General features: G+C 34.3%; 1 protein-coding gene across 3 annotated transcripts in view; it reads right to left on the reverse strand.

Moving 5' to 3' along the window:
• Usp9x (ubiquitin specific peptidase 9 X-linked) overlaps nt 1-15,539 on the reverse strand; it is a 113,153-nt gene that overhangs the window by 36,922 nt on the left and 60,692 nt on the right. For all 3 annotated transcript variants that reach the window (XM_078034956.1, XM_078034957.1, XM_078034955.1), the window contains exons 16-24: nt 13,694-14,036; nt 11,975-12,070; nt 10,924-11,135; nt 9,565-9,805; nt 9,079-9,228; nt 7,990-8,110; nt 2,881-3,011; nt 2,411-2,689; nt 538-663 (exon numbers count right to left, since the gene is read on the reverse strand). In XM_078034956.1, coding sequence (XP_077891082.1) covers nt 538-663; nt 2,411-2,689; nt 2,881-3,011; nt 7,990-8,110; nt 9,079-9,228; nt 9,565-9,805; nt 10,924-11,135; nt 11,975-12,070; nt 13,694-14,036 — 1,699 coding nt within the window. The remainder of the gene's footprint in view (nt 1-537; nt 664-2,410; nt 2,690-2,880; nt 3,012-7,989; nt 8,111-9,078; nt 9,229-9,564; nt 9,806-10,923; nt 11,136-11,974; nt 12,071-13,693; nt 14,037-15,539) is intronic.

Genomic DNA, 15,539 nt, shown 5'->3' on the forward strand with positions numbered 1-15,539 from the left:
TTGAAACTATCTACACAAACACATGCACAGAATATTAAATAGCAGCTTTCTTAATAGTCAAAACAGTCCAAGCATATGGATATACAAAATGTGAAATATCCACAATGGGATACTATTCAGCAACAAAAAGAAATAACTACTGATCCATATAACATACATAATTCTCAAAGTCAATAGTCTGACTTTCACATATATATTACATACATATGCATGTGAAAAAAAGACACAGAAGAAGACATGCTATATGATTCACTGTTAGAAAATGGAAACTCCTCTTATAAGGACAAAAAGATCAGGGACTACCTGAAATGAGAGTTGGAGGAAAGAATGGACTGTAGAGGGGCAGAAAAGACTAAAAGAAATATTTTGTGTCTTGAGTCTTCATGTACAATGCCCTAGATTTGATCCCAGTGCAATAAATAAACTTTTGGGTAGTGGTTTCACATGTGTGTACTTGTCAAAATTCACCAAACTGTATACTTTCTGTTATCTGTAAACAAAGATATAAAAAACTCATATAATCCTTACAATACTAACCTCATCAGATATCTGCTGAGCAAGACGAACTGACACATTTCTAAGCATGCACTCAGATGATGGGTTAGGAATGCTCTGAAGGGCACTTTGTAGCACCACTGCTTGATCATGAGTAACCTGGTTGACCTGGAAAAACACTTTATTTAAGTAATTCGTACATAAGCAGACCCAATCATTTGCACTTCATTCATCAACATCCAAGATGACCACCTCTGCAGAAATATAGAGCCTGTAGTGACTTAGACAAAGCACTTGATGCTGCCAACAAGGTGTGGGTTCCCTCTCTTGCACTTTGAAGTGCTATGCGCCTCTCTGCCAACTCCATGTTAGATTAATCCACCTTGTGTCTCAATATCTGGGTTCAGTGTAACTTGCAGAGGATAAATGATAATCTGAATAGACTAGGTTTAACGTTAGGGACTTAGTAAAATATTATACATCTTTAATATACATGCCCCTAGGCAGACCCTGCTTGCATTTTCCCCTATCCATCAAATTCTACTCTGTAAAGGAGAAAAGGAATGGAAAGGGGTGGGGGGACTAACTTATGAAAGATATCAGTGTCATTCCTTCACAGAATAACCAAATTTTACAGTCTACAAAAACAGATAATATTTAACAACACAATTCTAACTGCCTTTGAGTGGTAACTTCCCTTGTATGTACTATAAATATTTCTATGTCATCATTTAAAATATTTCTATATTACTAATTTTATATATTTTACATATTTTACTTCCTATAGACTATGAGCTTCTTGAGATTGGAGGCTATTATGTACTAATGGCACATTCTCTGAAAAGGTTAAAAGCATTCTTTATTTTTGGACTTCATTAAACATCCGCATTAGGAATTATGACAAGAATCTGTTCTTATATCAAAACAAGAACTTGTCTTTTAGTGCTTCCAAAAAATCCCAACAAAACGGACCCACAACAACAAAAACAATATAAAACATAGGTCATTTTATTTTATATTGAAAATTTCTAACACATATGAAAGCAGAGAATAATTTAATAAACTGCCACATATTCATTACCCTGCTTCAACTCTTATGAATAACGGACCAAATTGCTATTATTATTATTATTCCTCCTAATTTCCAATCTCAGTATTGTTTTCAGTCAAATCTAATATAATAGCATTTACAAGTATTTCAGCCACTATTACAGAAATATGGGGGGGGAGCTTTTCCTTTTAAATGAAACCATAATATTATCATACCTAAGACATAATTATCTTATCAACATTCCAATCTTCCTTAATTAAGACATAATTTCTAAAGAATAAAATCTCATCGCTGAAACTTTTATATTCTGTCAGTACCTTTGTAAAATTATCACTTACAATGTATATAATACAACTAAAAGTTTAGTTTGACCTCTCATAAGTAGGTGTCAAATTCTGGCATATTTGGAGAACTTTAGTACTATGGATCAAGGATGCCACCAAGGAAAAGGCAGTCAGATAAAAAGCTCAGAAGTGGAGGTTAAGCTGATCAAAGTGGGAAGGGAAGCTGACAATAGGCTAAATTAATTACACCCGATCTTCACACGTCTGGCAAGTACAAGTTATTAAGAGACTCACAAGGGGTTTTTCTTAAATTTAAAATAATTTAAAGTCAAGTAGGATGTAAGCAGCAAGGGGAGGAACTGCCTTCTGAAATCAGTAGTATACTCAGTGAAACATTATTTACACTTTTAACACAAATATACTCTAATAGAAGAAGCTTCTAAAACAGGTACCCAACTGGAAAAAAATTTGCAACATTTTGAATCAACCCCAAACTCTACTTAAAAGTTGCTGATAAGTTTTATCTTAAGAATTACTATCATAAACTATTACAAAGAATATTTTTTAAAGTCTGTATTACCGATGTCATAGGATTCACGCCTTCTACACTTGGCTGACAAGCTTCTGCCACTGCCCGAACATGGCCATAGCCAATAGCAGTTAGCAACAGTTTGGCTATTTTAAGAGCATTGAGGTAGGCACCCCTTCGAGTTTCCATATCTGCATTTGGTAGGAAGTTATTTCTGGTTAGCATACTCAGGACGAGGGGTAGGCCACCACTTTTCAAGAAGTGAAACTGAAAATCAGAGGAATCATCAGCCAGAGGCGCACCAGCAGGCATTAACAAGGCATAGACCACCTAAAAAAAAAAAAAAAAGAGGGGTGGGGGAGACACTATATTAAAAGATTCAATAACTTCAATTTCTATCATCATTGCTAAGAAATACTTGACCAATTCAAAAATATCTCACCCATGTTCTTCATATTAACAAAAGATCAAAATAAAGAACATGAATGGAATAAATTCAAAAGGGGGAGGGGGGAACCAACCTCTGTTAGGTATAGCACTTGTGAGGCTGAAGGACCAAAGAAAAGCGAGTCGAGAGATGGACTAAGGCTGCTCTCTCCAAGTTTGGCGTGGTCTAAACAAATAGCTCTTAATTTTTCTATTGTTGTACTATCTGTAAGAAAGAGAAGACACGGTCTGAAACAAAACATAATTTATGTTGTCTTCATAATATTTCAGTTGCCACAGGCTCTTTTAAACTAGATTGATTTAATAACACACACACACATCCCCGCCACCCCAAACAGGGCCCTTTAATCAGTCATCTTAAACACAAAGGGAGCAGTAGAGGCTTCAAGTGAACATGCCCTTGTAAGCCAATGGAGACTGAAAAAACAAAAACAAAAACAAAAACCTCCAAAAGAAGCGGTTCTGAGCCAGCACAGTGGCACATGCCTATAATCTCAGTGGCTCCTGGGTTACAAAACAAAACAAAGAACAAAAAAATTATAAACTCTTTCCTCCAAATTCTCTGTGTGTGTCCTCATGACACCACTAGCAACTGGAAAGGCCCTGTCTCAAAAAAATAAAAGGCAGGGGGTGGGGCTGGGGTTGAGGCTCAGTGGTAGAGCATTTGCCTCACATGTGTGAGGCACTGGGTTCAATTCTCAGCACCACATATAAATAAATGAATAAAGTAAAGATCCATTGACAATTAAAAAGATATATTTTTTTAAAGGGGTGGGGTGCTAGGGATGTGGCTCAGTGATTAAGTGCCCCTGGGTTCAATTCCTGGTACCAAAAAAACCAAACCAACCAAAACTAGCTTGCTTCACTGAGAAAGACATGGTGGTACACAGGAAACATTACTAAAAATTTTAGCCAACACTAATAATGCAAATGTTTACCTTAAAATAAGAACTTTGAATTTTTTCTATAGTTGTATAATTAAAATTTTTTGAGTTTCTTCTAAATTACAGTGAAGAGAGTTAAATAAAACAATAATTCCACTATACAATTAGGCATTTGCTACCAAATTTAAGAATAATTAATCAGGGGAATTCTGTCTCTCCTCACTTGAATACATCTTTTTTTTTTTTTTTAAAGAGAGAGAGAGAGAGAGAGAGAGAGAGAGAGAGAGAGAGAGAGAGAGAGAGAGAGAGAGAGAATTTTTTTAATATTTATTTTTTAGTTTTCGGCGTACACAACATCTTTGTATGTGGTGCTGAGGATCGAACCAGGGCTGCACGCATGCCAGGTGAGCGTGCTACTGCTTGAGCCACGTCCCCAGCCCTACATCTTATTCTTAATGCTTGGGGGCAGAGGGAAGAAAGAAAAAATAGTTAATTACCTTTAGAAAGTACTTTGATAAAGTTCTTTCTAAGTAACTGCCCTATAATTTAAAAAATTGCTCGATGAATTACTAACTACTTTTTTCCTACAGAAAATTAATAGTAAATAAGTTAGTAAATTAAGTAATCATTTAATAAGTGTGCATATATGCATATATTTTTCCCACATTTTATACTGGTGCATTATAGTTGTACTTATTCATGGGATATGTTATGTATTATTATGTGCATTAATTAGTTCAAAGAGCTTATAACAGACTTTGACATATTTTAAAATATTAGCTGCCTTTTTTTTATATTTCTATAAAAAAAAGCAACTTATTCTGCCTGGTAAATAAACAATTTAATCACTCAGTATCAAGCAAGTGTCTTTTTCTGGTGCACACAAAGGACACAGGAGTTAAGTCTAGTTTAGATCATAAGACATCAAATTATAAAGAATACAGAAGCTCCAAGTTGAACAGCAAATCACAGTAGAGGCCCACTTCAGGCAATGATCTGCAAATACCTAAGACATAAAGTCAATTACTAGGACATGCATGCTATGTTTATAGCAGCATAATTCACAATATCCAAGCTATTTAATCAACCTAGGTGTGCATCAATGAATGGATAAAGAAAATGTGGTATATTATACACAACGGAGTTATATTCAGCCGTAAGGAAAAATGAAATTTATGTCATTTTCAGGAAAATTTAAATAAGTCAAACTGAGGTGGTCAAAGGTTATGTATTTTCTGTCACATGTGGAAGCTAGAGAAGAAAAAGTAAAAGATGAGGATGGATCACGTGAAAATCAATGGAAGATCATTAATTAAGGAAAGGGACTAAGTGGCTGGAGGTGGGAAGGGAGGGGGAAAGTGCTGGGGAGAGATATTGGCCAAATTATATTGTTTTACTGTGTATTATATGCATGTAATAATATATAAAACATCCCATGAATAAGTACAATTATAATGCACCAATAAAAATGTGGGGAAAATATATGCATATATGCACACATATTAAATGATTACTTAAATGTTACACAGCTGATTATCATCTAAAAAAAGCATCTTCGCAAAATTTCTGCCTGAGACTCCTGATAAGAGCTCACTCTCGCCATCTGGTGGCACTAAACTCAAATCACAAGACCAAGGATTCTATAGTAGTTTTGTATTTTATAATGTCAGAAGGTTGAATTTGGATATATAATGCTACAACTATTACTGAGACATTAATGAATAAAATAATACAAATTTTATACAATAAAACAGATCGGGATTAAATAAAATTTAGGTAAGTTTTATCTGAGAGGCTAATTTGTGAAGTGACTTGTCTCACTAATCAGAAAGTAAGATGAGAAAGCCAATAAGGTGGTTACTAAGGCAGTAATAGAAGCATAAGACAGTTTTTAAAACTATCACGGTCACTCAGTGGTTAACGCCCAACACCCGCTTCAATCTCCAGTACCAATAAAATATAGCTGGTATATTGTCTGGAAAGCTATGGATGAATATTCCTTGTAAAATCTCCCTAGAAAGGAGATCAACTTTGAACTGATGACCATTTTCTTGGCTTGGAAAAAAAAAATCCATTCATTTGAGAAAAGCACCATCCTAAGTTGGTGGTAATGTAGGGAAGATGATTTATATATATAGATATATCTTCTCAAAAGTTTTGTATTTCTATTTTTTGATTTAATATAAAGATATAAGGGCACAGGATAGAATTATTTACAGGGTAATTATCCTAGAATATAAAAATAAACTTAGAAGAACATAAAAACGAGAGGAAGCAACACTAGAAAGCTGTTGACAAAGCGCTAGCTTATAATATACAATGCCAGTTAACAGATGGAAAAGGAATGATGAAGTGAAAATAATTCTGCAATCATGATAAAAACTGATTTACGTCATAATCACAGTAAATAAGGCGAAAATTTCATCAGGAAAAGATAGGCAATGTCTCAAAACATCTTCCCACAAAAGGAAAAAATATTAACTTCAGAGGAGAAACCCAGCAACTAAGTAAATCTGGGTTAATGTAACCAAAAGGACACAGTGTCTCCTGTTGTGATGCCCTGAGATAAACAAGGCAACAATGTAAGTTGTACTGTGTGGAAAAAAAATATACAACCTGTATAAAATCATGAAGATTTTTGAGATAGACAACACCACAATTGATCTGTACTTTTCGAACACACCAAGGTGATGAAAGAAATAGTGAGGTGCTTTTTTGAATTAAGAAACAGTGCAAGGGGAAGAGAGAGTCTATACACTGAGGTAGCCCAGCATGAAGATTGAACTCAAGCGATGTCAGGACAATGACCATTGAGTGGAGTGAGGCCCAGGATTGAGAGTATAGTCCTGCACACAGAAACGGGGTGGTGGTGATGACTTGTTACATGAAGAGGATAGATTAAATAGGAAAATATGTTAAAGGACAACTACCAGACATTTCACAAATTCAGAAAGATAGAAAATTAGAATGAACCTATCACAGGTGACAACTGGAGGAACTGACATGATCCCATGATTTTAAAATAAATATATACACTCATACACTATATGTATGTGTACAAGGACCCATAGGTCCTTGGAGAAATGGCAGATTCTAGAGTAGGGTTACAAAATACAGGTTGTCAGCCTGAATTATCTTGAGCCAACAAGAACACAAGTGCTCAAAAACTGATGAGAACAAATTAAAAGAAACCAGCTTGAAGAGGTTTCTACTGACCAAATTAGAGATAATTTGAGCATTCAAGTAAATGTCAAGTAACAGATTATAATCCTTTGAATGTAACAGGAAACCATGAGTTCATACAGATATAAATGCATAAAAAAAGCCCAATGAGAAAAAGTATAAACAGAATCAAGGTATCTCAAAATACTTTATTACAAAGGGAAAAGAATAATTTTTCCAGCAAAGAAGGAAAAAACTCAAGTGCTTACAGAGATCATCAGGAGTAAAGGGAGAAACTGAAATCACATAGCATCAGAAAGAACACATGGAGAAGAACAGAACATCACTTATGTGGTATTCCCAAAGACTCAAATTGAAAGCTGTGTACGGAAGGCAAAGAACCACCAAATGAGGACGATGAGGAGGAAGAGGAAAAGGACAACAGCACAGTTGATGGATTATATAATGAACAATAATGGAAAATTATTTGAAAGATTCAAGAAGGTATATGGGAAGAATTAAAGAGATATTTAAACAAATTGGGGAGGATGTAGGAGTAAGAATTTTCATCTACAAAGTGGACAATCAGTATACATCTAAAAGTGACAAAGAACCAGTGGTAAGAGGATATTATTTACAGATATAATGGTACATACATATGTAAGAATAAAAGTTCAAGTTGAAAGTGATTGTTTCTAGGGAATAAAGAAGTAACAATACTGTTGGTGACAAATGATCTACATAACAAGACACATGAAAGCAAATGTTATCTATAAAAGGCTCAGAGTAAATATTTGAGGCTTGTGGGTCACAATTATTAAGCTATGCTATTGCAAAACAAAAGTATCAAAAGACAGTGAATCTTTGAGTGTGGCTACATACCAATGTAATTTTGATTATCTATGTTAAAATTTAAATTTCATGGATCACAAAATAGTATTCTTTTGCATTTTTTTTAAAAAGAAATTTAAAAATTTAGAAACCATCTTAAGGTATTTGGTTATTAAAAAAAAAAAAGGTATTAGGCTGCATTTGGCTTGTGTTTATCAACCCTTAAGTTGTGGTCCATTTAGAACGAATTTGCAAACATATCCCTTTTGTTCAGCATGTACTTTATCATCATTTAAACATTCTTACCTGGTGGCATAAGTTTCATAAGCACTCTTGCTCCATCTCTAAGAGGTGGCATGTTTAGGCTACTACCCAAGTCTGCAACTTGCCAAAGGAAAGAGATGTATCTAGGATGCAGTGACATAATCTAGAATACAAAATATATGAATTACCTGTAAATCATCCCCCACAAAAAACATAATCCAAAGAAGTTAAACTCCATAATTTGTTCATCTCATGTCTACTCTGATATAGTTAGCTTTTGGCATCTTCTCACCTTTACTAATCCTTCCTGATACAGACTGAACACTTTATCTAAGACACTTCCAGTAACTTTGTGATGGCTCTTTAACTGTTCTATTAAATTTCTCCCACATATACAACTTAAAACTCTGGACATACAAAAGGATACTATTCGCACTACTCAATTCCTAATCAAACTGCTGCTGGGAATCAAATTCTTCTGACACTGGAATAGCTGGTGTTACTGTAGTCATTAAGATTTTTGTGGAGAGGGGACAAAGGAGATGTCAAGAAAGGGAGAAATAACTGCTTCTATGGAGGATATTCTGCTGACAATCTAAGAAGATTACAGATATTTTCCTACATAAACAGTTTTAAATAAAGGACCCATTTTATTCTGGTACTGGGGGATTGAACTCAGGGGCACTAGGCCACCGAGGCACAACCCCAGCCCTATTTTGTATTTCATTTAGAGACAGGGTCTCACTGAGTTGCTTAGTGCCTTCCTTTTGCTGAGGCAGGCTTCAAACTCATGATCCGACTGCCTCAGCCTCCAAAGCTGCTGGGATTACAGGCATGCACCACCACACCTGGTGACAATGATATTTTTTGAAATTTATATATTTGAGTATTATAATTAGGCTCTAATAGATTACTTCAATGTAAACACCATATGTACCTACAGGGAAATTGTTTTACACTTCAACTGAGTTACAATCACCATTTAGAGCAATCCATTCTAACCTTAATGGTCAATAGTTGATAACTATTGTAAACTCAAGAAAAACCAACTATTTTGTATACTTCTTTATTCTCAAGATTCTAGCTAGCACAATGTCTTACACACAGTATGTGACAACTGCATCTACTCACCACTCCGGGCAAACAACTTTCCACTTCTGGATTGGGACCATCACTGTAATGGTTACCGTGATTTCCAGGAGATCCAGTTGAGGAATCAGAAGAGCTATCAGGGCTTGAAGGCATATTGGAACTTATTTGCGTAAGTTTGGCTGTAATCAGCTGAAAAGGACATAATGTATTAGTATCAAAGACAAGGAAAAATATTTACACAAAACCCAACTCAGAACCTAGTGACATACCAAGAAAACACCCTAAAATGACATGCTATACTTTTAGAAATTTTAAAAAATATTACCTTATAACCCACTTAGTTTTTAGAAATCTTTTATTCTGATATTTTGTAGGTGTCAGTATGCCTGTTTTAGTTAGCAGTATAAGCCCAAACACCTAACACAGCCTTATGCATAACAAATAAAAAGCATTTCTTGAATGAATTAATAATCTCAGGTTTCGTTTTATCAAAAAAAAATTAGCAAGTATACATACTTTACTTACCGATTTATCTTTAAGGTTTAATTGTCCAATCAACTTCCTATCATCTCCAGGATCTATTAGCTCACCGCCCACAAAGAGCTCAATTTTTGTATGGGCTACATTGGCTTTAATGCGATTGAGAATACATCGTCGAACTGAACCAATTGTATCATTTGTATGAGACCATACCTCCAGGTCATCTACCTGTCTGCCCTGGTTTGGAAATCGAACTACAAAAGAGAGGTGTTTGCCACGGAAAGCTCTGCGGGGAGGGGGAAAAAAACACATTATCATATTCAGCAGTCTTTCAAATCCAGTGGCCAAGAAAATAAAGCTAGGAATTTAACACTGAGTATTTTCTTATTAAATAAGGGGAAGTGAATTAAAGATACTTATTATTTTTAGTATCCTCAGAATGAAAAAGGATCGCTCCTTTTAACTACAAGTAACTTCAAAACACAACATTTTCATTAATTTTCTACCTACAGTTGCTGAAAATGATGGATATGACTCAAGGAAATTAAGACAGTGACAGAAAATTCACTTATTTTTATGCTATAAAAGCCAATTAAGACTTTATAAATGTGAAATGTAAACTTTACCTTGAGAACATCAACAAAAATGCTAATATATATTTTCCCTGAAAAACTCTAAATATGAAAATTCACCCGAAAATGATATTTATGTTAGCATATTACCTTCTTTTAGTTAAGATACAAATCATACTAAAGGAATAACTTTATCTAATTCTTAAAAGGCAAAAAAAGATGACACTTTATATAAATGGCATTTAAATTACTAAATGATGAAACCTTAAGAAAAATGTTACTTAGCCCATATGAAAATCTTTTTTTCATTTTTTAAAAAATATATTTTAGTTGTCAATGGACCTTTATTTATTTATATGTGGTGCTGAGAATCAAACCCAGTGCCTCACATATGCTACACAAGCACTCAGCCACTGAGACACAACCCCAGCTGCTGAAAATATTATATTTCTTCTTATATTAGCTATCTATAATAGCAGCTTTAAAAAGTTCTAATTACTCCCCAATTTGACTAAGCTATTATTTTTAACAGTTAAAAAGGCCACTATTGCAAACATTCTGTATGATACGAATAACTCAGTTTTTCTGTTTTGCTATGTTGCCCAGGTTGGCCTTGAATTCAGGATTCTCCTGCGCTAGCTTCCCGAGTCGCTGGGACTACAGGTATGCATCATCACACCTGGCACAAATAATGTTTATAATGGGCAAAACACTATTTTGTAAAAAGATTAATTTCCTCACTCTTTTTACCTGTATCGTCTTTTTCAATCATATGATAAGGAAAATACCCAATAATTAAGAATTAGCACTAGTTGATCAGTTATTCACAAACCTTGACATAGGTAGAATTGTTCTTTCCTCATGATAATCACTGTCACATTCATTTATATATTCTCTTAAAACAGTTAATACTCGAACCATTCGAACTGCTTCTTGTCTTGCACAATTAATACTGTCTTTGTCACCGTCCAAAACACACAACGTGTCATAAGAAGCTTTCAAGCGATCAAAGCAAGACTGAATGAAGTCTTCGTGGATCACCACCTACAAATAACGGGCCAAATAAAGATAGTTCAAGTTGCTCTAAGATGGAAAAATTAAGCATATAACATTAACTTAATTAGAGATGACAATGGCTAATTTAAAGGTAGCTCTCAATGAGACTCGGTCTATAGTAATAAAAAAACACATCAAGGTTTGTCTTTTCTGTCTTTTTTTAAAGGAAGCTAGTGTTAATGGAAATTACTAGGATAAAGTAGGCTTCCAAAATGAACTTTAAAAGATTAGGTACTAGTATCAAAACAAATTCAGTAAATCTCTTTGCCATTTCAACAGATGATTAATAATCATATTCAAACAAATTAAGCCAGCCATGTATGTCAAGATTCACTTATGATATTTTGTTTAACAGAAATATGAACTTTTTACCAATATTTTGATAAGAGCTGGAACAAAACAATTTCTAGTTAATTCTGAATAAAAGAATAAAATTCTTGGGGCTGGGGCTCAGTGGTAGAGCATTCGCTTAGCATGTGCGAGGTGCTGGGTTCAAGCCTCAGCACCACATAAAAATAAATAAAAGTGTCCAACTGCAACTAAAATAGAAAGCATAAAATTCTTACAGGACACAGAGTGCCAAGTGTTACCAACTGGTACTCTAATATGTGGGAATTGGTTTTGTTTATTTATTTTGCTTGTGGTACTGGGGATTGAACCCAGGGCCTTGGCCATGCACAGCAGTTGAGAAAGGGTCTCACTACGTTGCCCAAGTTGATCTGGAAATTGCAATCCTCCTGCTTCGGCCTCTCAAATGGCTGGGATTACTACAGTCACGTGCCACTGTGTTTGGTGTATGTGGATGTTTTAAGCACACAGATTCTTACCTGATTAACTTGTAGCCTTGGACCAAGGTTTGTGTATATCTCTTTCAGTAGATCTATAGCTCTGCTGGCAATATCATCATTACTCTGAATCACAACCTAGGTTCAAAAAGATTGAAATGTTAATTCTCAAGACATGTTTAGTTGATCATATGCTCAATTATTTTTAATATACTCTTCAAAAATTAATATTTAACTATAATCTGACTTTAATAATCAAGTGAAACTGGTACAAATAGACCAAAAGAATAAATGAAAAATTTTAGTCTTTGAATAAAGAAAACTATTTAAGAACGAGACATTTTACTTAAGATAAAATAATCTTTGACAATTATTATTTAACCCTATAATTTTAACATCTTATTAACCAAGTCGTAAGGCATTACAGGAGGAATTCAAATTAGTTGAAAGGAAGAAAGAGAATAGTGAAATAGTTTAGCATACTCTCCTTCCACTCCCAGTTTCTAGAAAGCTTTATCACCCATCTAATTACATTAGTGGTTTTCAAACTATGTTCAGAACCCAAGAGGGCTTAAAGGAGGTGTTTCAGTGCTGACCACTCTAAGAGGCTTGGGGACACAAAACAACAACAAAAACTACAGGATTTCTTTGATTAGATTTACATTTTGGATTATTACGTGAATTTTGATTTTTAAAATCCATTTCCGCTGTTAAATTTTAGTTAAGGATCCCCACTAACCTTTTCTGCTGCTACAAAAAAGCTGAGAACACTTTCTTAAAATTTTTTTAAATACTTGTATACCACACTAAACCTCTAAGTCTACCTATGGTTTGTAGAACATTATTTCATAGAAATCTAAGAAAACGATATAAAGTGCTGTATTAACAGGTCAGATTTAGATTTTTTTAGCTTTTTTAAAATTTTATTTTTTAGTTGTAGTTGGACATAATACCTTGATTTTATTTATTTATTTTTATGTGAGGATCGAAAACAGGGCCTTGCACGTGCTAGGTGAGCACTCTACCGCTAAGCCACAACCCTATCCCCAATTTATGTATTTTTTTTGTGTATGATACTGGGGATTCAACCCAGAAACCCTAATTGAATTACATCCCAAGCTCTTTTTGTTTTAATTTTGAAACAGGATCTCATGTTGAACTTATGATTGTCTTGCCCCCCAGTTGCTAGGATTATTAAGTGTGTACCACTGTACCTAGCAATAGGTCAGCTTTTTAAAGATAGAAATATATAAATACTATAAAAGATGGAAAGATTAGCCTTAAATAGATATTATACTTCCCTAAGTATTTACCAATATAAGTTTAACAGTGCCCATAAAGTACACACTCATAATCCTGTCTATAAATAAAGTCTTCTTTTTCTGTCTTCTGTTTTCGTGTCAAATGTATAATGAACTAAAATTAATAATGAAGGAAGATCTACAATGAATGAAACTGGGGTGCGGTGGATTAACTTCCATGGGGAAATTCATTAAAGATTTGTATGGTTAGTATACTTCTACACATAAATAAACACGAAATTTCAAGCCAGACAACAGGAACACCAGTGGCAGAATGAGGGAGATGGAAAGAAAGAATACAGAAAAAAACTCTCAAATGACAAAAGATACAGTAAGATCAAGATGAACCACTACCATCCCAGAAGCCTGGGCTATACATCAGAGCAGTATACATACATATCTATATGTAACTTTATAATTCCTACAGATAATGTTTACAGAGATCCTACTTTTGACTTACCCTCCAAAGATAGTCTAATCCTATCAACTCCAAATCATCCATCATATAGGCTCTCCTTTTTGCTACTAGTTTTCCTTCTCGACAATTCACAGCTTTGAAGAATCGCTCAAAACATTTCATTCCATTTTCAGTTAATAGGGAAGGATCAAGCTGAAGCACATTACTTTCAAAGAAGTCCTTATTAATATCAGGATCTAAGTCTGGTTCATCCCCCATCAATTTGGAATACCACTTAAAACAGGCTTCACGATCACAAAGGTAAACTGCATTCTCAGCTAAGCATTTCCATATTTGTTTTGCCTGAGGAGCACATAGCCACAGTTGGCCATCCTTCAATAAAAATCTTGGAAAAACATAAAAAATTGGCAATTAGATTTACATAATTTTTATCCTGAAAGGCAATCTATCCGTATATGTATGAAATAATACATTTATCACAATTATTTTTTGTAACTACAGATAAAAAGATGTCAGTTCTTTCACAGGAACCTATTTCTCAACTTTTATCTAGTACTAAAAAAAAAAAAAAAAAAAAAAAACTAGATAGGAATTCATTCAACACGCCCGTACAAGGCACCTAGTATAAGCCCTATGGAACTTCACTAAATGATTATAAAGAAAACCTTCATTCCTTGAATTGAAATAGGTCAGTCTGTGAAACCAGCCATTTTCTAAGTATATTCAATCAATAATTTGAGTTTAAAATAATGAAGATTTGGCATTGTTTAAATGGCATCACTGGGAAATGAGATATTCATAGCTCATTAATATTTATGGGTCAAAATTACTTCCATTTTAATACTTTCTGATGACCTAGTAGTCATCATCTGTTACCTGGTCACACTGAACACAATAACACGTATGACTTAAACAATGGTCAATAATCAATAGGATGCCTATCAATCATTTGGTGGTGCTCTCTAGGGTCTTTTAGTTTTCTGACTATTGGATTGGTCATTAAGAACAGACAGTAACCAAGGTGAATTCTGCTATAAATAGTCCTTTTTGGTAAAGCTTTCTAATTTCCTTTGGCATCCATTAACCCACCCTGTTCTGCCATGTGTATGAGACAGGGAACACCTCACTTTATTCTGAGTAATGTAACAATAATTTTTAGCTAACACCATAATGGTAGCCACATGCCCAATGAGAGTAAGGTGCATTTACTTAAATGTTAGGAGGTTCCTTTTCCTTTTCAAATCATTTTTGGATCTCAAATTAAGGCTTTTGATATTTTCACAGAACACACTTCTACCTAACCCTGAGAACCTCTACTTTATAGATCAAAAAAATGGAGGTCCAATGTGGAAAAAATACAATTGCTTTCAAAGTGTATTTAATTTTGTTTTCTAAAGATAACAGCAGAAACCTTTTTTCAAGTGAAAATAACTTTTAGAAATCTGATACAAAAGCAGAGCTGCTCCAATTCTTAGGAGAGGTAAAGAAAGGAATGAGAAATGGGGTTGAAACTTCTCTCGCTTATTTTAAAAAATTTTCACAGAATCTACTCAGAAGTCTGAAAAATTACTCATCTAATAGGAAGAACACAGACCTGTGGAGAAGTGTAATTCTATCCCATACTGTCTATGTGATTTCAAAAAAGCTACTCTGAGTCATTTGAATCTTGTTTTTTTCCAGATATCACCTAGCCTCACACTATGCTATGAGGTGTAAGGTGTTTAACACAGGCCAAATACACAGCAGCCATTAATTTGGTTACTTTGCTTTAAATCTGTTGTTACAAGTCACATAAGTACTAATGAGTCACAACAGGTCCTCCTGATCTTGATCTTAGAGAAAACAGGGTTACAACTGCTTTTCTGTTCTAATAAGCCAAAGGGATACA

The sequence above is a fragment of the Ictidomys tridecemlineatus genome, chromosome X (genome assembly GCF_052094955.1).
Source record: "Ictidomys tridecemlineatus isolate mIctTri1 chromosome X, mIctTri1.hap1, whole genome shotgun sequence".
Classification (NCBI taxonomy): Eukaryota; Metazoa; Chordata; class Mammalia; order Rodentia; family Sciuridae; genus Ictidomys; species Ictidomys tridecemlineatus.